The 24,823-nt window shown below is 37.8% G+C and overlaps 1 protein-coding gene across 3 annotated transcripts in view; it reads right to left on the bottom strand.

The window, feature by feature from the left end:
* Positions 1–24,823, bottom strand: part of CPNE4 (copine 4) — a 665,006-nt gene that overhangs the window by 119,700 nt on the left and 520,483 nt on the right. For all 3 annotated transcript variants that reach the window (XM_072792768.1, XM_072792769.1, XM_072792770.1), the window contains 2 exons: positions 11,847–11,918; positions 5,085–5,159 (listed from right to left, as the gene is read on the bottom strand). In XM_072792768.1, the coding sequence (XP_072648869.1) occupies positions 5,085–5,159; positions 11,847–11,918 (147 nt within the window). The remainder of the gene's footprint in view (positions 1–5,084; positions 5,160–11,846; positions 11,919–24,823) is intronic.

Below are 24,823 nucleotides of genomic sequence, written 5' to 3'. Positions count from 1 at the left end.
TACAATACCCCATCAGTCTAGCATTGTGGAAGCACTAAAAATGTACTTTATAATGATACTAATACAGATGTGGTCTCCACATACCAACATGAATACTTTCTAAGGAAAGAGAGGAGAAAGAATATTCTTTGTCAGCTTGAATGTTCTAATGTGATTACATTCATATCTCTACTTACTTATTAGATTAATTGCCAACTCACTGCTAATGTAATAAAAGTGCTTTAGAAATTAGAAAGCCCACCTCTCCATTAAGTGAGCTGCATTAACATTAGGTAAATAAGTTATTTGTTGCAAACTTAATCTATTTTATTTGTGGCTGCCATTGAAGACAGATTTCAAGGACTCTGGATTTCCAACATAGGTAGATGGCTGCTGGTCTACTGACAATATTGGAAAGGCAAGTTTAAAATGACTATTTCTATCAAAAGAAAAGGGGCATTTCTCTCTCATTGTGGTTTGCAAAGTACTTAGTGCTCCCTGGGTATCCTACAATAGCAGTTCTCAAACTCTTTGGTCTTAAAACTCCTTTACACTCTTAAAAATTATTTAGGACCCCAAGAAGCTTTTGTTTACATAGATTTTATCTATCAATACTTACTATTATAAACTAAAACTGAAATTTAAAAAATATTCATTTGTTATGTCATTTTGAAAATATAAAAACAAACTCAATACACCATAACAAAAATAGCATTTTTAAAAAGATTTTACTTATTTATTTATGAAAGACACAGAGAGAGACAGAGACACAGGCAGAGGGAGAAGCAGGCTCCATGCAGGGAGCTTGACGTGGGGCTGGATCCCAGGTCTCCAGGATCACACCCCAGGCTGAAGGCTGTGCTAAACTGCTGAGTCACCCGGGCTGCCCCCAAAATAGTGTTTTAATGGAAAATATTATATTTTCTAAATTTAAAAATAGTTGGAAAACGGCATTCCTTTACATTTGTACAAATCCGTTTAACAGGGGCACCTGGGTGGCTCAGTGATTGAGTGTCTGCCTTTGGCTCAGGTCATGATCCCGGGTTCCTTGGGATCAAGTCCTGTATCAGGCTACCCGCAGGGAGCCTGCTTCTCCCTCTGCCTATGTCTCTGCCTCTCTCTGAGTCTCTCATGAATAAATAAATAAAATCTTTAAACAAAACAAATCAGTTTAACAACTTAATGGCTTAATAGAAGGCAGTAGGATTCTTGTATCTGTTTCTGCATTCAATCTATTGTGATAGGCATCAAGCTACTTTCAGAAAACCACTGTCCACATATGAGAGAATGAGAGTAAAGAAAGAAAATAATATCATAGTAATATTATGAAAATAGTTTTGACCTCATGTATTCCCCTGAAAGGGTCTTGGAACCTTGGACAGCACTTAGAGGACTGCTGCCTACCTCATACCTTCACCTCCTTCCTCCCTGGCTTCCTATTTCCCTGAAATACATGGGAACATTACCAAGACCTCCACACCTAGAGACCATTTCAGCTTGTATTCATTAACCCTTTGCCCTGAAGAGAAATTTAGATTTTAGTAAGGCAAACTGATTTGCCCATTCTGTCCTATTCTGTCACTGATTATTTGTGTGTGTGTGTGTGTGTGTGTGTGTGTGTGTGTGTATGCGTGTTTATGTTTGGCCTTGGGTAAGTCATTTTACATTTCTGAACCTCAACATTCTCATCTGTAAAAGAAGGCAGTTGCATTAGACCAGAGGTTTTCTACCTAACATATCTGGATATCTAATGGTTACCAGAATGATAACAGCAGGGCTGGGGATCCAGATGTCCTATAACCATTGTCTGAATTGCATGTAACATATTTATACTGGAAATTCCCAAACACATGTAGAAATGAGTCTCATGATACTAATTCATGAAATTTAAAAAATGAAGACCTTTACCTACATTACTTTTAGTGATGACACATTTTCTCAACTAGTAGTTGTAAGTTCAACTGCTAACATGTACATAGCAACAACATCATTGAATGCTAAAAGCTAGAAAGACGTCCTCTTTCATGAAGTCGGAAATATTTTTCCAGCTATGACATGAAATAATTGTACTATCTTGTTCTGATTCTATCACCCAAAAAACTGTGGCAAGTTGAATTTTCCAGAGATGGCCACCACTATGTCCATTCTCCACATGCTTTTCTATGATATGACTTTCCTACCCCCCATAAATGTGTGGAGTCAAACTCCCCTCTCCTTGACACTGAGTTGGCCTTATGACTTACATGTGACTAACACAATGCAGCAGAATTGATGCTCTATACTCTCTGTTCTCTTAGGATGCTTTCTCTGGGAAAAGCCAGCTACCGTGTGGGAAATGTGAGTAGCCCAAGACCACAATGTAAGCACTCTGGTCAACCAACCATGCTGAGCCCAGCCTTTTAGCCATCCCATGTGCCAGGCATGTGAGTAAAGCTAGACTGAATTCTCCAGATAAGCTCCTCTGCCAGCTGAGTATCACTAAGTGACTTCTGTCAACATCATAAGAAGCAGAATTGCCCCATTGAACCCTACCTCAATTTCTGACCCTTGATATCATGACATGTAATAGAAGAATTAAGGCACTAGGTTTTGAGATGGTTTCCTATACAGCAACAGATAACCAGTATTATCTATTAACCAGTATTATCAGTAGTAGTAATATCTGAGTAAGTCATTAGACCTTACTGAGCCTTGGTCTCCTAAAGAGATTGTTTGACGTGATCTTCATGGTATCATTTTGCTCCTTAACTCTACAACTTTTCCCTTTTTCCACCTGAGTCCATTCACCATTCAGTCCAGAGAAGAACAAAGGCCTCTGCTTTGTTCTGAACAGGACCTGATCCTCTCTGGATTATGAAGGAGCCTGGGCAAGATTATGAAGGACCTGGAGTCTACAGCACTGGGACATTGAGGCTCAGCAGTGACCAGGGCCTTGGATAATCAACTCAGACAAAGGTGGAAATGCCCACCTAGAACCATATTCTGTGCTGTCTGAGCCTTTTACAGTTTTGTGAGCAAGTGCTCATGTGAATGAAGGGAAAGTGTTCAAACACCTCAGAGCTAATGGGCCCACTAACAAAGCCCCAAGTCCTCTTGTGCTATAACATAAGTCAGTTAAAGGGCAGATTAGAGGTGCTTAAGAGACTATTAAGTGGAAAGAAGCCATTATAAACCATTAACTGAGTAGCTTAAAACTGCTGCACACTGACCCAATGGCTTATAATAGCACCAGAAAAGATACTACAAAGCAGTTTGGTGAATCATTCCAAAACCTGGGGAGATGATGGGGGAAAAAGACCATAATGACCAATAGGAAGTGAGAATTAAAAGCTTACATCCAACTGACATCAGTGCACACTGGCGTTTCCAGCACCTAGCTCATGCTAATGGCAAGAGGCAGCAGTTCACGAAAATTTCACACAAGCTACTCAGGACACTAAAAACAAACAACTATAATTCATTCATAAGGATAAAGTCTTTCTGATGTCTCCAGGCAGAATTAACCTTCTCCAGACAGTCGTTATACATCACTTATCACATCTCATCATGCCTATAACAGTATTTTAAAGCAGTTTTCACTTTATGTTTAAATTTACATTTCACTAGTTAGATGGTGAATTTGAGGTCGTGGGTATGAGAATGGTTTAAAGCATGTCTTTATCCCACCACCTGATGGGTGGTGCATGCAACAAATATTGGTGAATGTATGATGAATGAAGAATGAATGAACAAATAAAAAATAAATTAATGAACTTATTAATGGGCTGAGTGCTGTTCATATGTGAAAGTGAGTGAGATATGCCAGGATATATGTGGCTACCTGAGACTTTTGGGAATTGCTTTACTTTTTTAGGCCTAATACCTGTCAGCAATTTTTGAAAAAGTGATACCCCCCCAAAAAAAATCCCCTCTTCTCTGGTTGTGCTCTAGGAAAACAGAATCCTTTGTGAATACATTTATTAATGTGATGTGTTTTTTTACTTAAAGCTATCTTTGGAGGGAAAGCACAAATATATGGTGAAGTTGGACAGCACAGTCCTCTCTCCTCTATATGAGGTGGAGACTGAAGAACATTTCTGTAAATATAAGATTAACATGGCCTGTCATTGGGTAGAAGTTGTCAGATATAATAGAAAGAATAGAAAAATATATGAAACTGACATGGAAATGAATCCTCAGTTTTAGCCACTTACTAGAAGGATATGGTAGCCAAGAAAACTGCTTTAGAGAGACACCTCCCACTACAGGGAGTGTAACTGACTGAGGGCCTCAGCTGCTGTGCCCTGAAATACATCCCTCTACTTGCACAGAGCCCTGGCTTCCCATCAGCCGCTCCCAGCTAGAGCCTGCCTGTGCAGGGGATATTAAGGCAGGCATGGGGAACATGATACTTTCCTGCAGGCCAATATTGGCCCTAGGACTCCCTGATGGCCTTGCTTAGCCTTCTTTCGACCGAATGGCATTCCAGGACACTGCTACCCACCCTTTCCTCGCTCTCTCCTTTACTCATGGTCAGACTTGCATTATGGTCTGCAGATTTCCCTATGTTCCTAATAAAATCTAATGAATAATTCTGTCTTGGTATCTGTTTCTTAGATTATCTAGACTAACACATGGAGTGACCTTAGACAAGTTACTTCTTCTTTGGAACTGTTTCGTCATCTGCAAAACAAAGTTACTAATGCCTGCTACATGGGAGTTATAAGAATGATTAAATGTGATGATGCATGAAAAGCTCTTAACTCTGTGCTTGGAAAATATAGGTGCTTAATAAATGTCACTTCTCTCCCCTTTCATGTCATCTGTTTTCTTATGAAATGTCTCTAGCAATGGGGTTAAACCATATTTACCTGTGCTTATTGACCTGTGGTGTTTGGGAACAAATTGGTGTGACATAATGGTCTTCTTTTAATTATAGTCCCTTCCCCTTCTCATCAATTGCTTCTCAATTTGGGGAAGCCTTACTTTGCAGACCTCTCTGAAATCTTTGATCTGTTTAATAATGTCGGTTGAAAGGGAAAAAACAGCTGCAGGGGGAAATCTGATTAAACTTTGTGTGCTAGCTTTATTACTTCCTTCAGTAAGGTTAATGCCAAACACTTTACCTTGTCATCCAATTTCCGGGCATTGAATGCAAGTTCAACATAGTCATCATTGCCAGATAATTCTTCAGCAATCACCTAAAGGAAAAAAGGTTCACATATTTTTATGCGTTTTCCAGAAGCTGTTGAAGCCATTGTTCTAATCCAAGGACCAAGATTAAGAGAGGTATTTAAATATTTAAAATTAAGAGGGAAAAAAATAAAAAATAAAAAAATTAAGAAGGAGAGGGTACCTGGGTGGCTCAGTGGTTGAGCGTCTGCCTTTGGCTCAGGTTAGTGGCCCTGGGGTCCTGGGATTAAGTCCCACATCAGGCTCCCTTCAGGGAACCTGCTTCTCCCTCTGCCTATGTCTTGTTTCTGCCTCTCTCTGTGTGTCTCTCATGAATAAATAAATTAAATCTTTAAAAAAAATAAAATTAAGAAGGAGATTAAATTTGTCTGGGAAGTGTGAGAAGCAAAATCTTCAAAATGTCTTAGAGTAAAAGTGGCAAGGTTAGGTATTGTTCTTCTGGGAAAGAACAAAGGCCAAAAGCAAATCTCGTATCTGGGTTCACCATGCCAAAGCTTCTCTGGGTTTGGGCGCTTTGGGAGTGAGCCTTTGGATCCACGGCTTTTTAGAACACCAATGGGGTCTTCAAAGACTCTTTGAACTATCTGTGTAGATTGAACATGGAAGTCAAAAAAAAAAAACATACTTGATATGAATGCCTCATTTAAAATATTCAAGCAACAAACTCAGGTAAGTGCTTGTGAGAGTGGTCATAACTTACACCACAGGGAATCTTTTTGAATTTTCCCCTTAAAAATGGCTTTAATACATTTTCTTAAAATGAATCGGTCACTTTCAAGTTAAAAAGGAATGTTCAAAAGAACTCAGGAGGTTTGCTACCTGGCAATTTACCCACGCCCAGCAATTCAGATTTTCCTGGTACATTTTTCTACCTTTTTTTCCTTTTGTCTACACAATAATTAGACCACTTTCTCTACCTTTCTCAAGGGCTTTATAACAAGATGCCAAAGTTTCAAATACTGGAGTTTTACTTGAAATTTTCAAGGTTTTTTGTTTGTTTGTTTTAGAAATACTTCCAGTATTACCCAAGTGAACATTATATGATAATAGAAATGTTCTGTAATCTGCACTGCCCAATACAGTAGCTCCTATTCACATGTAATTATTTTTTATTAATTCTTAAAAATTCCAGTTAATATACAGTGTTATATCAGATTTAGGTATACAGTACAATAATACAATTCCAAATATTACACAGTGCTCACCATAGTAACTGTATTCTTTAGTCTCCATCTCTTATTTTACCTCCTTCCCCTCTCCCCACCACCTGCCCTCTAGTAATCATCAGCTTGTTGTCTATATTAAGAGTCTGTGCTTAGTTTGGCTCTCTCTCCTTTTTAAAAATCTTCTCCTTTGTTTTTTGTTTCTTAAATTCTACATATGAGTGAGATCATATGGTATTTGTCTTTCTTTGATTGGCTTATTTCACTTAGCATTATACTCTGTGGCTCCATCCATGTCGTTGCCAATGGCAAGATTTCATTCTTTTTTATGGCTGAATAGCATTCCATGCATATATACATATCACCTCTTCATTCATTTATCCATGGACTCCTAGGCTGCTTCCAGCAAATAATGCTGCAATAAACACAGGGGTGCATGTAACCCTTCAAATTAGTATTTTTGTATTCTTTGGGTAAATATCTTTAATTTTTTGAGGAAACTCCATCCTGTTTTCCACAGTAGCTGCACTTCCAACCACTTGCTGATTAGATTTTTTGTGTCAAGTGTCCCTCTGCCCATGGAACCTGCTCTGTCTTATTGCAGGACAGGAAATACCAGGGAATAAATACCTCCTCACTTCCCTCCAAGGGCAACTCTCAACCAGAGACAGTTTGCATTCCCACCAACTGTGCATGAAGGTTCCTTTTCCTCCACATCCTCACCAACATTTCTTTCATGTGTTTTTTATTTTCGCCAGTCTTACACATGTAAGATCATATATCATTGTAGTTTTGATTTGCATTTCCCTGATGATGAGTGACATGGAGTATCTTTTCATGTGTCTGTTGGCCTTCTATATATTGTCTTTGGAGAAATGTCTCCTATGTCTTCTAACCATTTTTAATTGGATTATTTGTTTTTGTGGTGTTGAATTGTAGAAGTTCTTTATGTATTTTGGATACCAATCCTTTATCAGAAATGTCACTCGCAAATATCTTCTCCCATTCAGTAGGTTGTTTTTTGGTTTTGTTGATCATTTCCTTCGCTGTGCAGAAACTTTTTATTTTGATAAAGTCCTAAAAGTTTATTTTTGCTTTTGCTTCCCTTGCCTCAGGAGACATACTTAGAAAACAGTTGCTATATCCAATGTCAGAGAAATTACTGCCTATGCTTTCTTCTAGGATTTTTAGTTTGAGGTCTCACATTTAGGCCCTTAATCCATTTTGAGCTTTTCTTTGTGTATGGTGTAAGCCAGTGGTCCAGTTTCATTCTTTTGCATTCAGCCATCCAGATTTCCCAACACCATTTGTTGAAGAGGCTATATTTTTCCCATTTCATATTCCTTCTACCTTTGTCAAAGATGAATTGACCATATAAATGTGAGTTTATTTCTAGGCTTTCTATTCTATTCCATTGATCTATGTGCCTATTTTTGTGCAAGTACCATACTGTTTTGATTACTACAACTGTGTAGTATAAATTAAAATCTGGAATTGTGATACCTCCAGCTTTGTTTCTCTTTTTTGAGATTGTTTTGGCTATTTGGGGTTTTCTTCAGTTCCATACAAATTTTAGGATTGTCTATTATAGTTCTGTGAAAAATGTTGTTGGTGTTTTGATAAGGATTGCACTGAATGTGCATGATTGCTTTGGGTAATATGGACATTTTAACAATATTTGTTCTTCTAACCCATGAGCATGGAGTATCTTTCCACTTGTTTGTGTTATCTTCAATATCTTTCATGCTTTTCAGAGTATAGGTCTTCCACTACTTTGGTTAAGTTTATTCTTAGGTGTGTTATCTTTGGTTCAATAGTAAATGAGATTGCTTTCTTAATTTCTCTTTCTGTTGCTTCATTACCAGTAGGCTCATGGATTTCTGTATATTGATTTTGTATCCTGCAACCTTACAAAATTCATTCATCAGTTCTAGTAGTTTTTTGATAGAGTTTTTAGGGTTTTCTTTATATAGTATCACATCATCTGCAAATAGGGAAAGTTTTACTTCTTCCTTACAAATTTGAATGCCTTTTATTCATTCCTCTTGTCTAACTGATGTGGCCAGGAAGTACAGTACTATATCAAACAACAGTGGTGAGAGTGGACATCCTATCTTGTTCCTGATCTTAGAGAAAATGCTCTCAATTTTTCACCACTGAGTATAACATTCATTAGCTGTGGGTTTTTTTTTGTATATTATGCTGAAGTATGTTTCCTCTAATCCTAATTTTTGAGAGATTTTATCAGGAATGGATGTTATATTTTGTCAAATGCTTTTTATGCATCTATTAATATGATCATATGATTTTTATCCCTTCTTTTATTGATGTGATGTATCCCATTGATTTGCAAATATTGAACCACACTTGCATTTCAGTAGTAAATCTCATCTGATTATGGGGAAAGATTTTTAAAATGTATTGTTGGATTCTGTTTACTAGTATTTTGTTGAGGATTTTTGGCACCTATGTTCATCAGAGATACTGACCTGTAGTTCTCTTTTTTTGTAATGACTTTATCTGATTTTGGTATCAATAGAATAATGGCTTCATACAACGACTTAGGGAATTTTCCTTCCTCTTCTATTTTGTGGAATAGTTTGAGAAGAATAGGTATTAACTCTTCTTTAAATGTTTTGTGGAATTCACCTGTAAAGTCATCGGGCCCTGGACTTTTGTTTACTGGGAGTTTTTTCATTACTGATTCAATTTCATTGCTGGTAATTGGTCTGTTTAAATTTTCTATTTCTTCCTGATTCAATTTAGGAAGGCTATATGTCTCTAGAAATGTATTCATTTTTCCTAGGCTGTCCAGTTTGCTAGCATAGAATTTTTCATAATATTGTTATAATTTTTTTGTATTTCTGTGGTGTCAGTTGTTATTTCTCTCCTTTCTAATTTTATTTGAATCGTTTTTTGGGGGGTCTGGCTAAAGTTTAATCAATTTTATTGGTAAGTCTAAAGTCTGGCTAGAGGTTTATCAATTTTATTGATCTTTTCAAAGAACCAGCTCCTGGTTTCATTGACCTGTTCTATTTTTTGTTGTTGTTGTTTCTATCTTGTTTATTTCTGCTCTAATCTTTATTATTTCCTTCCTTCTGCTGGTTTTGGGTTTTGCTCATTATACTTTTTCTAGTTCCTTTAGATATAAGGTTAGGTTGTTTATTTGGGACTTTCCTTGCTTCTTGAGGTGGGCCTGTATTGCTATAAACTTCCCTTTAAGAACAGCCTTTGCTGTATCCCAAATATTTTGGACCATTGTATTTTCATTTTCATTTGTCTACATGTATTTTCTGATTTTCTCTTTGGTTTCTTGGTTTACCCATTCATTGTTTAGTAGCATATTATTAAACCTCTGTGTATTTGTGTGCTTTCTATATTTCTTCTTGTGGTTGATTTCTAGGTTCAGAAAAGATGCATGACCTGATGTCAGTCTTTTTGAATTTGTTTAGACTTGTTTTGTGGCCTAATATGTTACCTATTTTGGAGCACATTTCATGTGCACCTGAAAAGAATGTGCATTCTACTGTTTTAGGATGGAATGTTCTGAATATGTATGTTAGATCCATCTGGTCTGGTGTGTCATTCAAAGCCACTGTTTCCTTGTTGATGTTCTGCTTGGATGATCTATCCATTGATGTAAGTAGGATGTTAAAGTCCCCTACTTCTATTGTATTACTATCGATTAGTTCCTTTATATTTGTTATTAACTGCTTGTATTTGGGTGATCCCATGTTGGGTGCATAAATATTTACAATTTTTGTATCTTCCTTTTAGATTGTACTGTTTATGATTATAATGTATCCTTCTCTGTCCTTAGTTATAGTCTTTGTTCTTTTTTTTATATAGTCTTTGTTCTAATGTCTGCTTTGTCTGACATAAGTATTGCTACTTTAGCTTTCATTTTACTTCCATTTGGATGATAAATGTTTCTCCATCCCTTCACTTTAGTCTGTGTGTGTCTTTAGATATGAAATAAGTCTCTTACAGGCAGCATATAGATAAATCTTTTTTTAAAAAATCTACTCCATCACCCTATGTATTTTGATTGGAGCATTTAGTCTATTTACATTCAAAGTAATTATTGATCTGTGTATATTTATTGCCATTTTGTTACTTGTTTTATGGTTGCTATTGTAATCACTCCTGTGCTTTTCTTCTTGTTTTTTTTTTTTTTTCTCTCATGATTAGTTGTATGTCTTTAGTAAAATACTTGGATTCTTTATTCTTTTTATTTTGCATATCAATTACTGTTTTTTGATTTGTGGTCACCATTCAGTTTATATATAACAGCCTATATTTAGCTGATGTTAAATATATCAACTTAATTTTGAACTCATTCTTTCCTCCTCTCCCATTCACGTATCAGATATTTGGTATCATTATTTTACATCCTTTTATTTTGTGCTTCTCTTGACCAATATTTACAGATATACTTAATAATTTTTTTTTTTTGCTTTTGTGCTTCCTGTTTTTCTTACTCTTACTTATAGTTTTTGTTTTCTACTCACAGACTCTCTCTTAATATTTCTTGTAAGGCTGGTTTTGTGGTCATGAATTCAATTAATTTTTGTTTGTCTGGGAAATTCTTTATTTCTCCTATTCTGAATGATAGCCTTGTTGGATATTCTTGGCTGCAAATTTTTCCCTTTAAAAACTTTGAATATACTGTGCCACTTTTTACTAGCCTGCCAAAGTTTCTGCTGAAAAATCAGCTATCAAAGCTGATAGCCTTATGGAGTTTCCATTGTATGTAACTGCCTTCTTTTCTCTTGCAACCTTTAAAATTCTTTCTTTATCACTATGTTTTGCCATTTTAATTACTATGTACCTTGGTGTGGACCTCCTTGGGTTGAGTTTGTTGGGGGGGATCTCTGTGCCAATTGAATCTGGATTTCTGTTTCCCTCCCCATATTCACAGCCACATGTAACTACTGAACACGTGATATATGGTTAGTGTAAGGTATGAATATTTTCTTTTATTTAACTTTGAATAATTTTATTTAAGTTGAAATAATCACATGTGGCTACTGGCTACCAAATACAATAACATAACAAAGAGGAGAGCTAAATGGTGAGCTTTCTGGTCCTTAGAAAACAAATCTTGAACTAATTGCTTTTAGTGCATATTTTTAATTCTCAAAAAAAAAAAAAAAAGGCAAGGATAGGTAGTTTGATGATTTGAGAACCCCAGACAATTCCATATTCTTTTTGTTCTCGACAACTCCATCTTTGTCCCCCACTAAAACATTTATTAATTGCAGACATGTTTAGTAGAAGTGAATAGCCTCACTTTCAAATGCTTTTTCTATTTTCCTAGGGGTAGAAGGATCAAAATTATATTGGCAAAAAGGAAAAAGAAAGAAAAATAGATAAGAAGGAAAAAGAAACAAAAAGGAGAGAAGTACTTTGGAAAGCTGAGCAGTTGTGGTATCAACTCCCAATAGTCAGAGGGTCTGCTTCCCATTGGCAAGTTCAGTCCAACCACTCCATCTGGGCACCTGGACAGAGGGCTGCTAATGGAGGACTTACCGTGATGGAGGACTTCCCTGCTGTGTTCCCATGCTTCAACAAGGATTTAGACAGTTTTCTCTGGGAAACGATCTACATAAAAGGAAACAAAAGATGGAGATATTAGTTATATGATTGTAGGTCTACTTTTTAATTTTTCCTTTTTAAACTACATTCACAACTCTACTTGAAATTGTAAAACTATGTCTACTTATTTTCTAGAGTTTCTCCATGAACCTCTCCTAAATATAAGTTATTATCTTCTTTTTTCTTACAGTATGTGATATAAAAGAGTGAAGGCATGAGAAATTACAGATGATTCAGTCAATTAGCAGGTGGCTTAATCTGAAGTATTACAACAAAGTTATATGGGAAATGTTGAACAGGTATATTATAATAAAACAGATAAAATTTCAAAATGATCCCAAATGGCACTAAAACCTCTGTGCAATGTGGGGGATAGGCTACAGGGAGGAAAAGAAACCCAAGGTCTAAATATACACTTCTATATCTATAATCTCTAGGGTTCTATTTTTAATATATTCATTAGGAAGCTTTAAAGTCAAACATTAAGAAACTGATGCCCAGACAAGCCAAAAGGAGTAATTGAGGTCCTTTTCATGATTCAGTGTCAATGCACAACATGCAATGACAACTAAAGTTGCTATTATATTGGGAGCTATTCTAAACAGAACTTGGCCCACACCCTCTTTTTTCCTTTTTTTGAAGGAAATGTATGGCAAGGCATTGAGGTCCTGATGGTGATGCAGCCCATAATTCTCAAAGGAGAAAAGGCTTAAAAGAATCAAATGACAGGGATCCCTGGGTGGCGCAGCGGTTTGGTGCCTGCCTTTGGCCCGGGGCGTGATCCTGGAGACCCGGGATCGAATCCCACGTCGGGCTCCCAGTGCATGGAGCCTGCTTCTCCCTCTGCCTGTGTCTCTGCCTCTCTCTCTCTCTCTGTGACTATCATGAATAAATAAATAAAATCTTTAAAAAAAAAAAAAAAAAAAAGAATCAAATGACAGCTGTGCTCTTGCTGAGGGAGAACAAAGTCACACCTTGCAATAGACAGCTTCTATCTAAGATGGCTCTCAATGGTCCTATTCATGCCATTGTGCAATTCTCTCTCCTTGAGTGTGGGATGGATCTAATAACTTGCCTCTAATAAATAGAATACCAGAAAAGTGATGGTATTCTTTTTGAGATTAGGTTACAAAATGAATCTGACTTTCTTCTTGATCATCTTTTCTTTTCTTTTCTTTTCTTTTCTTTTTTCTTTTCTTTTCTTTTTTTCTTTTCTTTTCTTTCTTTTCTTTTTTTTTTCTTATCATCATTTTTTATTCTTCTCTCTCAGAGCCCTTGCACTGAGGGAAACAAGTTGCAATGTTGTAAGTAGCCCTATAGAGTAGCTCAGATGGCAAGGAATTGATGTCTCCAGCCAACAGCCAGTGAGAACCAGAGGACTGTCAACAGGCCCATGATGAGTTTGGAAACTGGTCTTCTCCCAAGTTGAGCTCTTAGATAACTTCACCTTGACAGCAGCCTTGTGAGAGACCCTGATCCAAAGGACAGAGCCACCCTATCTTCTGGTTCTGTGAGATCATAAATGCTGGATTTTTTAAAGCTGTCAAGTTTAAGAATAATTTTTTTATGTAGCAATAGGTAAAAATATACATATTACTTACAGAATGGGAAAAGAAATCACTGTAAAATGTAGGGAGACAAATCCATTCTCTGATATCCTTATATCTTTTTGTGTCCGTGTTAGAGCAATGAAAATACTAAGAGTGTACTAGTGTCTAATGCAAAAAGTTCACAGAACTTTCCTAAGCCAAGCAGATTTAAAGATCCTGATTCTCAATTGGCAATATGAAGAGAAAAGAGTATTTCTGTAAGAAATCACCTGGTTACTAATGATGATGATGATGATGATGATGATGATGATGGTAATGATGCAATGGGAACTCCCATTTAAGGAGTACATATTCCCAAAATATTTACTTAGCTTTCACTATATGCCAGCCTTGGTGCTAGGCCCTAAGAATAGTGGTAAGAAAAGTCAGATGCAATATTTGACCTCAAGGAACTTACATTCTAGTGGCAGAGATAAGACAAATAAACAAATATAACTCATCACAAAAGAGAAATGCATTAGCTGTGATGAGAACAATAAATGGATTGATGGTGGGATGGATGAGTAGACCATTTCAGAATCTTTTGCAGTATTCCAGGCAAGAGATGGTGGTGGTCATGGAAATGGAGAGAAGAGGGAGGAATTTGGAAATGGACTGAATATGAAGAAAGAGGGAGGTATGATAAATGATAAATGCATCATTGGATTAAGTGGTTGTGCCATTCATTGAAATAAGGGACACTAGACGAGGACATTAAATTTGGGGAGCAAAGAATATGTATTCAGGTTTGGGAAGAAAACAGACTGGAGTAGGCTGAAGAGGAGAGAAAGAGGGAAGGAAATGGAGCAAACACATGAAGACAATTCTTTCACTAAGTCTAGCTATAAAGTAAGGTAGAGAGAATAGAATCTGAAAGAAATGAGAAATTGAATAACGTTGTTGTTTTAGTGGTCACTTTAATGTTAATTTTATTTCCCCCCAAATTTGGTATTATTAATTTCCTTTTATAGGTGACAAAAATAGGGCACAGAGAGTTTAAGTAACTTTTCCAAAGCCACAGGGCTAAAAGATAGTGTGGCAGAGATTTGAACAAGGGTCAGACTCCATAAATTGATCTCTAGCTTCATTTGACTGGCTCTCATGAAACAGATTCAGAAAATTTTCACTGCTGGATTTGCATTCTGTGTTTGCTTTCAAGCCCTGGATCTCATGTTTGTGTGCCTAACCCTCAATATGTAAACATGAAGAAGATTGTAAAGAAATGATTAAGTTAAAAAACAAAAAAAAAATTTTTTTAATTTTTTAAAGAAATGATTAAGTTAAACCTCAAGAATGGAGAAATCTGAAGACACTGGCTTTGGTTAAGGGCAATATAGCATAATGATTAAGAACATAGTTGTTGGCTTTTTAAAATTCACAGCTGGCTATCAATAAAATTACATGAAAACATTTCAGATGATAAAGGAATTGACATTCCTTCCTATAATTACTTCTGAATTTAAATTCCTCATATTTTCCCGCCCTATTTTCCCACCCTACTCATTAAGAAAGTTCCAGTAATTCTTCTGTAGTCAGAATCATTATCCCCACTCCCTCCCCATTCACAGATTATCACTGGTTTTAGAAAGGCTACCATTTCTTAGAAAAATGTAGACATCATTTTTGAACTTGAGATGAACCAAAACCCAGAAGAAACACAGGAAACAAGGAGCAAAGGGACATTAGGAACACTTTACAGTTTCTCTCCAGGGGGTTTTCAGCAAGGAGGAATAGGATAAACACATGAATAAATGACAAAACAAGGGTCACTGGTAAGTAGCAACCAGGCCAACATCTAGCTAAAGTAAAGAAAGGCAAATACTCTATTTCCCAAGTAAATTTGGCCTCCAAAATACTTCCGTCCATAGTCACTATTTCATTCATTTTGGTATCCTACCCTTATGACTCCAAGTGACCCCAACAATGCTCTCAGCATTGTGAAAACCCACTCATTGGATTACTAGGTGTGGGTATGGGTACACTGTCTTTACAGACTGTGTCTTCCAAGATCCACATTTTCATTCTTCAAGCAAGACCAAGGGAGACTTAACTTACAAGCACTCCAATACTCACATTCTCTTTCCTCACTCTTATCTAGAAATGCCAACATTCCCATTTGTTGTGTGTGAAGAGAATGCTATTGTGTTCCAGCTCCTGACTTTTGCTCATGCTAAGAAGATAATCAATCTCCCCAGAAATATTCCTTCATGCATTTGGGTATAAAATGGCTACTCAAGGAGGCAATCAAACAAACTTATTTTATAGCCCCCAGCCCCTCATCTCCAAAGAATGAGTAATAATTAGGGTTTCAAGGCTTTCATTGTAATAAAGATCAACAAACAATGATCTTGCCATTCTTAGGACTGTTGTGCAAAAGTGGTGGGGATGGCCAGCTGTGTCAGTGATTTATAGAGAAAAGGCTATTTGTTGCAAATCTCACTTCTCATGTAGGCTCTCTTGCAGCTGAGGTGACTGCATCAGGCTCATAAAGGCCTTAGATCTTGTCAGAGGACATTTGAGGCCAAAAAACAGCCAGCTCTGCCTGGCAAGAGGATACACTTGTTAGAAGTCCTCTAATTTAAGTAATATGCCCGACAGAGAATTTAAATCCGTAGATCATAAGGATTACTCACTGGACTTGAGAAAAGAGTGGAAGACCTGAGGGAGGCCCTTACTACCGTGATAAGAAATAACATAGCAGAGATAAAGGGCTCACTGAATGAATTGAAAACATGCTTGATGGAAGGAACAGCAGGATGGAAGAAGCAGAGGGATGAATTAATGACCTAGAAGAGAGAGTAATGGAAATAATCAGGTTGAACAAGAGAGAGAAAAGAATTATACAAAATGAGAACAAGCTTAGAGAGAATTCAGTGACTCTAGCAAAGGTAATAACATTCATATTATAGGACTCCCAAAAGAAGAAGAGAGAGAAAAGGAGGCAGAAAATATATTTGAAGAAACAATAGCTGAAAACTTTCCTAATCTGGGGAAGGAAACAGCTATCCAGATCCAAGAGGCATAGAGAACTCCCACAAAAATCAACAAAAGCAGACCCACATGAAGACATATTGAAATTAAATTTGCAAAATATAGTGATAAAGAAAAAATATAGAGGCAGCAAGACCAAAGAAGTCAGTAACTTACAAGGGAAAAATCCATAAGGCTAGTGGAATATTTTTCAACAGAAACTTTGCAAGCTAGAAGAGAGTGGCATGATATATTCAAAATGATGAATGGGAAAAAACTGCAGCCAAGAATATTCTATCCATTAAGGCTATTTAGTATAGAAGGAGAAATAAAGAGTTTCCCAGAAAAACAAAAACTAAAGGAGTTTATGACCATTAACCCAGCCCTACAAGAAATATTAAAGAGTGGAAAGAAGAGAAAAAAGATACAGTATCAAGGAAGGAAACACAAAAGCAGTAAAAATGAATATTTCTGTAAAAAAATCAGTTAAGGAACTCACCAAAAGGATATAAAATATAATAAATCGTATCTAAAATATGAAGAGGAGTGGAGAAAGAATGGGATCAAACTTTAATGACCATTAACCTAATATAGACTGCTATATGCAGAAGAAGTTATATACAAACATAATGGTAACAATATATAAACAATACAATAAAACCATAAATAAACAATAAAAACCATAATAAATATGCAAAGAATAAAGAGAAAGAAATCCAAGTATATCATTAAAAAAAAAAGCAGCAAAACATGGAAGAGAGAAAGATAAGAAAGAATCAGTAAATCTTCAGAAACAACTAACAAAACAAGTAATAAAGTGGCAATAAGTACATCTCTATCATTAATTACTTGGAATATAAGTGTACTAAGCACTCCAATCAAAAGACAGAGGATGACAGAATGGATAAAAAAACAAGAATCCTCTATATGCTGCCTACCGGAACTCATTTTAGACTAAAGATAGAAGCTCTCTAATTTGATTCTTTTCCACCCTACAGTGGGGTCATAATTGCAAACCTTACCATTCAACAAAAAGGTGAAGTATAGGGGGAGGAAATAGAAGTTGAAACATTCTTTTTAGCAAAGTTGGACCAGAAGGACATCAGTGCCATGTGTGCTCTGCATTTACAGATGGATCAGGGGAGGAAGTGCTTCTTTCCTTGTGAAGTGGAAAATATTCTAACAGCATGGGTCCTCATTTTTTCAGGAAAGTCCACTGTTTCATTTGGGTGAACAGTAACAAAGCCAGGAGAATAAAAAGTACTTTGGCCAATATTTCAACAAGTGTACATTCAACTGAACTTTCTTTCAAAGTCTTTTAAAACAGTCATTCTGGGATGCCTGGGTGGCTTAGTGGTTAAACCTCCCTTTGGCTCAGGGTGTGATCCTGGAGTCGTGGGATTGAGTCCCACATGGGGCTCCCTGTATGGAGCCTGCTTCTCCCTTTGCCTCTCTCTGTCTCTTTCTGTCTCTTATGAATAAATAAAGTCTTAAAAAAATAAAACAGTAATTCTGGGGACTAGATAGTCATTTTTTGTGAGACTGCTTTTACTGAAAATGTCTTCAGATTCTCTTTTGAAATTTCTTTAAGACTCTGTTGTAACAAAAAACATTTACTGAACAACTTCCCTGTGCCAGGCACTGTTCTGAGGCTATAGTGGTGAACAGATGAGAAACCTCCTTACAGTATTTGACAGTCACATCTCTGGTCTGAATCAGAATTGATTACCTCCAAAGCATGTATCAGAGAACTTTTATTTCTTAAAAGGAAAGTACATACAACAAGAAAAAACTCTGTGGAAGTAAGTCTGGAAATCACAGGATCAGAAAAAGTTTGATAGCTCAACTGCAGGACATCAACAAAGCTTTATTTTCAAATGCCCCTGAGTACATCCAGGTAAGAAATATTTCTTACACTTGCCTGATACCACAACCTTTAGTCAAGGAGCATCTCTAGTTTTGCAAACTAGCAATTACTATGACCACCACTACAGAAAACACCCAAAGTTTCCTGATGGCTCACTAGCAGAGAGAGAAGACATGCCCAGATCCTCTCAGGCTTTACTACTGCAAAGCTGGCAGCACTTCCCACAACTGGCATTGGCATCTCCTTGCCTAAAGATTTTTTTTGGTATCCTTGCCTGTTGTCTACAGGTGCGGCAGGCTGAAAGTGAGGAGGATTAATACCCTTGGCAGTGAACGTCAACCAATGACTGATGGACTTTGGTACAGAAATCCCCCAGTTCTTTTGTCCCAGGGAGGTGGGGGTGACTCTGTGGTATCTGTTCTACATAGGCACTGTGTTTCCCATCTGGGATGAAGCTCTAGTTGTTCCAGTGGTGATTTGTTAGACAATGCACCCTTTACTTTTGGCTACTTCTCCTTTCCTGTGTCACTTCTCCACTCTCCTTTTGATTTTTCCTTCACCTCCCAAATAATCTACTTGCTCTCGAGTCTTTGTCTGCTTCTGGGAAAGACAACCCAAACTTTTCCTCTGTGCTAGATAACGTGTTGAGTGCTTCACACATGTTATCTCTTTGCTGTCATTTAATGATCAACACTCTTTCTTCCCCCAAGCAATTGGAATGACAGAGGCAAGGCTTGGAGAAAATACGGAGTTTTATCTAAGGTCACATAATGTTATGGGCTAAATTGTGTCCTCTCAAAATTCATATGTTCAAGTCCTAAACCACAAAGTGCTTGTATTTGGAGGTAGGGACTTTAAAGGGATAATTAAGGTTAGATGAGGGTGGAGCCCCCCCTCATTTAGGGGGAGCTCCCCTAATCCCATAGCACTAGTGTCCTTATAAGAAGAGGAAGATATATTGGAGAACTTTCTCTCTCTGCATATGTACACAGAAGAAAGGCTATGTGAGGCCATAGAACACAACTGCTTGTAAGTCAGCAAAAGAGGCCTCACCACAAACCAACCCTGCTGTCACCTTTATCTTGGAAGCCAGTCTCCAGAATTATGGTAAAATAAATGTCTGTTGTTTAAGACACCAGTCAGTGGTATTCTGTTATGGCAGCTCTAACAAGCTAAAATACACATACCTCATAATAGTTGAAGCCAGGATTCATTCCTTCATTGAATAAATATATGTTGAATATTATGTGATGGGCATTGAAAATATAGTGAAGACACAAGGCAGGCAGGGGCACTGCCCTCTCAGAAATAGCCACACAATACACATGACAAATTTGCAAGGAGTAGCAAAATCATGCCATGAAGTAAGACAGGCCTGATCCAGGAGGTCAGGTAAGGCATTTCTGAAGAAACTACTCCTGACCTGAGAGCTTCTGGAAGAGAACTGAAGAGTCAAAGAGGGGAGGGATGATGCTCTGAGTGGCAGGAACTGTAGGTCAGAAGGGCATGAGTATGAGGAGACTGGTGAGTATGAAGACAGAAAGAAGACCTTTAATTTATAGAGACTAGGCTCTTGATGGCTTTGCACTCTGACACCAAGTGCTTTAGCATTCTTGGCTTATGGTAGGCTAAAAAATGACCCCCCCAAAGATATTCAGACCCTAATTCCTAATATCTCTGTATATTACCTTATATGGCAAAAAAAAAAAAGTCTTCATAGCTGTAATTAAGTTAAGGATCTTAAAATGGGTAGATTATTGTGGATGGACCCTAATGCAATCCCAGTGTCCTTATAAGAGAGAACCAGGGGATGGGGAATATGATAACACACACTCAGAAGAGAAAAAACCATTAAGATGGAGTGGGGAGAGATATGAAGACACTAGACATTGGACCCTGGACATTTGGAGTCATGTGACCACAAGCTAAGGAATGCTGGCAGCCACCAGAGGTTGGGGAAGGCAAGGAATGGATTTTTCCCTAAAGCTTTCAGAAAGAACATAACTCTGCTGACACCTTGATTTCAGACTTCTGTCTCTCCAGAACTGTGAGAGAATATAATTGTACTATTGTAAGCCACCATGTTTGTGACAATTTGTAATTATAAACACAGAGAACTAATGGATGGAGTTAGCCCATGATCAGGTTCAAAGTTCAGGAAAGGATGCAATGATGCCTTAGTGATGACTCATTTTAGGTAATCCCCACCTATCCATTTTCCTCCCCAGGACTTCTGGGCAATATCATTTCAGCTGGTAGAAATCAGACCTGCTCAAGATATAGATTATGCTAGAAGGGATTTCTCTTGTTGTTCTCCCTCCATTTCCTGGTTGTCTTGTTCCCACTGCTGACCTAAAGGACCCACAATCTTGTCCAAACAGAGTAACTCCTGAGATCTTTGGCCTCTCCTATGCACTAAATGAAAAAACCTTCAACAAGTGTGCTTTTCCTTATGCTATTCCCTCTGCCTAGGATGACTCATACCCTCTCTCCTCAGCTAGCAAATCGTATTCATTTTTCAAGACCTACATTAGAAGTTTTCATTAGTTGCTGTGTAGGAGGCAAGTGGTCACCTGTGGGACATAGAAGAGCTTCTCCTTGGCTCTTTATGTTTGACATCCCTACCTTAACCTACCTAGCACCTTCCAGCAACACCAGCAGCCACATGGCCTGGGAATTTGTCAGAAATGCAGAATCTAAGGCCTACCCCACACATTCTGAATCAGAATGTGAATTTCAATGAGATCCTCAGGTGATTTGCATGCATATTAAAGTTGAGAAGCACTGGGCTAGAAAGTGAGAATTGAATGTAGACAGTTTTATTACAATACAATCAGATTTTAAAGATTTGGAAAAGGGCTTTTAAATTAATCTATTCTGATGATTTAGACTTTCATTAATGGGCAAAGTTGTAGGAACGAAGAAAGGTACATGCTGAAGCTTTATCAGCCATTCAGGGGAGAGGACATGTGACATGCGTGTGTGCATACATTTTATGTAAATTCAGTACAGTCCTTGCTTCCCCAGGGGAGATCTACAGAAGGAAAGCTCTGGGGTGAATGATTCAGAATGACAGGAGCAATGGGTGATCTACTGGTTTGGGCTTCTCATCTTAAGCTTTCTATTAAGCAGGATTCTAATTACTTCAAGTGTAATTACAGGCTTTACCCTTTCTCTGACTTCTTTAGCAAGGGATGGAGTGGAGAGAGAGTTTCAGAGAGGGATTTAGGACTGCTGTGTATTCCTTATCCACCTTTGCCTCTGATGATGAGGGTAAAGCCTCCTCCTCATCACAAGTGACCTGGCTCAGAGGCCACCCTCCCCAGCCCCCAGCCATACTACACGGCAATCAAGAGAAAGAGAAAGACCTGCCTTCTCCAAAGCAGCTCAGTGCCCAGGACAGAGCATTTTGTCAAGTCAAGGGTACCAGGCACCTTTTCAACCACCACATTTGGCAGTCTGTGACTTGTCTTCAATGAGGTTTGCAACCAAATTAGTAGTTCATGGGACAGAAGAGGATTGGAGAAATTCTTTGACCATTTCTAAGTGAAAGAAGCAAACTCCAACTTTGTGGTTGTCAGAGTATTTTTATTACTATTCAACAGGTGAAAGAACCAGAGGATCAAACATAACTAAGGTCACACAACTATTACAGTCATAATAAATACTGCTTCAAGAGTACTTAATAGGTGCCAGCTACTGCTCTAAACTACCTTATGTGTATTGATTTATTTCTCATGACAGCCCTATGAAGTAGTACCATATGCCCATTTATGGATGAGAACACTGGGTATAGAGAGTGTATTAGTTTGCTAGTGCTGCCATAATAAACTACCACAAACTTGGTGGCATAAAACAACAGAAATGTATTATCTCCTGGTTCTGGAGGGCAGAGGTCTGAAATCAAGCCATGTGGCCATATTCCCTCTGGAGTTCTTAAGGAGATTTCCAAAGCTTGTCTCTTCCAGTTTCTGGTACCTGCCATTGTTCCTTGACTTGTGGCTACATCCCTCTATTTCCTTCATGTGGTACTCTCCTTCCCCGTCTGGGTCTGTCCTCTGGTGCTTTTCTACAAGGACACTTATTATTGGATTTAGAGCCTACCTGGATACTCCTGGATGATCTCACCTTGAGATCCTTTACTTAATTAGATCTGCAAAGACTCTTTGTTTAAATAAAGTCACATTCACATATTATAGGGTTAGGATGTAGACATACCTTTTTTGGGGCCACCATCTGGCCCACTACAGAGAGGCTAGGTAGTTTGTTCAAGGTCCTACAGCCAGAAAGCAGCAGAGTTGGGATTTGAATCTAGTTAGTCCAGCTCCATTCCCTTAACTGCAGTGGCAGTTGCTACCATGTTTCTATACACATATGTGGCACCTTGTGTCAAGGACCTTAAAATGTGTGCCTGAATATTCCACCGCTATTAATTTATTTTTAAAAAATCGGTATCAGAGAGCATGAGGATATATAAAACACAATGCTTATTTAAGGGCTGTTTATGATTGTGGAAAACTACAAACAGTCATAGTGTCCACTGTATGGGACACTTTACATGATTTACCTGGTTTTTGCTATCATGGAATACTGTGTAGCCCTTAAAACAGTTAATGTAGAAATATATACATTAACATGGAAAGACATTCATGATGTATTTTTATGAGAAAAAAGCAAGCAACAAAAGGTATGTATAAATGACCAAATGGTTATTTAAAAAAAGAACTATATGTATGTGCTTACATAGAAAAAATCTGGAAGAATATGAACCAGAATGTTTACTAGCTATCTCTCCATGTTGTGAAGAAGGATGGTTTTATTATTTATTATTTTTATGTATTTCTGAATAGTTGGGGTTTTTTAATTTTTAAAAACTTTTTATTTATTTATTTGACACAGAGATAGAGCCAGAGAGCACAAGTTGGGGGAATGGCAGAGAGGGAGAAGCAGGCTCCATCCCAGGATCCTGTGATCATGATCCAAACCGAAGGCAGGTGCTTAACCAGCTGAGCCACCCAGGTGTCCCTTTTTCTGAATAGTTTTTAAAATGGGCTTGTATTGCCTTTACATACAGAGAAACAATGAAGCCACTCCTTACAAATAATGAGGTGGAGGGATGGAAAATCTTGCTTGTTTTACAGGGAAGTTATGTGGAAGAAGTTCTTGCGTGTCTGGAAGAGCCTGAGATGTGGGCCCTGCCACAGAGTTGAGGGAGGGTCTCTGGAGCAAAAGTCTCTAGAAGTTGCCACAGTCCAATATCTGGTGTACCCGGGGACATAATGATTTAAACTCCCCACAGTTGTGGTGGACCCATGGGCATTCTTAACTTGCTCCTTACTAGCATTCCAAACCTTCTTGGGTCTCCTCTGTAATCAAAAGCATTACAAAGGACCAGAATCAGAGGGATGATGCAAGCTTTGTATCATCTTTCTTAGGGATCATTCTCTCAATCTTGCATCAAAAGTGCAGGCAGGGGCTCCTGGGTAGCTCACTTGTTAAGAGTCCGACTCTTGATCTCAGCTTAGGTCTTGATCTTAGGGTTGTGAGGTCAAGCCCAGTGTTGGGCTCCACACTGGGCATAGCTCCTACTTAAAAAAAAAAAAAAAGTACAGGCAAGTGTTGCAGACTGGCCAAGGTGTACAATTGCTCAGTAGTTGCAGTGGGGATGGTGTCTGGGAGTCAGGAGGTCTGGGTTTAACTCATGGCTCCTGCATTTAAAAATGGTGTGCACTTAAGCAAGTTACTTGAAGGTTCAAGTGGCTAACAGAAAATGAGGAAATAATGGTACTTTCCCCACAGGGCTTTTGTGAGGATTAAAGGAGATAATGTATGCAAAGTTTTCAGCATAAGGTCTGGCAGTACAATGTAAGAACAGCTGCTCTGCTTTCTGCCTGAAACTCTTTTCTGTATTTCTTCACATGGCTTGTACCCATACTTCATTCTCGTCTCTACTCAGAAAGGGCCCTCCCTGACTTTCCTATCTAAATTAGCACCCGCCCCCTGCCTACCACTCTCTATTCTTTATCCTGTTGGAGTTCCCTTCATAGCACTATCATTGTCTATTAGATTATGTAGGAATAGATAAACTCCATGAGAACAGGGCTTTATCCCCTTTGCTCTTGGCTGATGCCCTAGTGTTTAGAAGAGTGTCTGACATGTAATAGGTGCCCATTAAATGAATGAATAAATTCATACATAATTATTTGGATGAGTGAATAAATGTATATAAGCTTTTAAATTATTATTGCTAGCATTAAATGCATTATTCACTGAATGAATGCATACCAGTTATTTAAATCTGGTCGCTATCCTTAATTGGTATATGAACAATAGGTCCATGCCAAGGGAAGGATGAAGCCTAAACACTACAAGCTGCTCAGACTCTTTGGTCCAGGAATATTTCAGAGAAATACTAGTGGGGTGTCTATTTGCAGATGGATGTCACAGGTCTCCCTGAGCTGGGAGAAAGAGACTATTTAGATAAA

Source organism: Canis lupus, chromosome 22, assembly GCF_048164855.1.
Source record: "Canis lupus baileyi chromosome 22, mCanLup2.hap1, whole genome shotgun sequence".
Taxonomy (NCBI): domain Eukaryota; kingdom Metazoa; phylum Chordata; class Mammalia; order Carnivora; family Canidae; genus Canis; species Canis lupus.
This window is presented reverse-complemented; position numbering and strand designations above follow the sequence as displayed.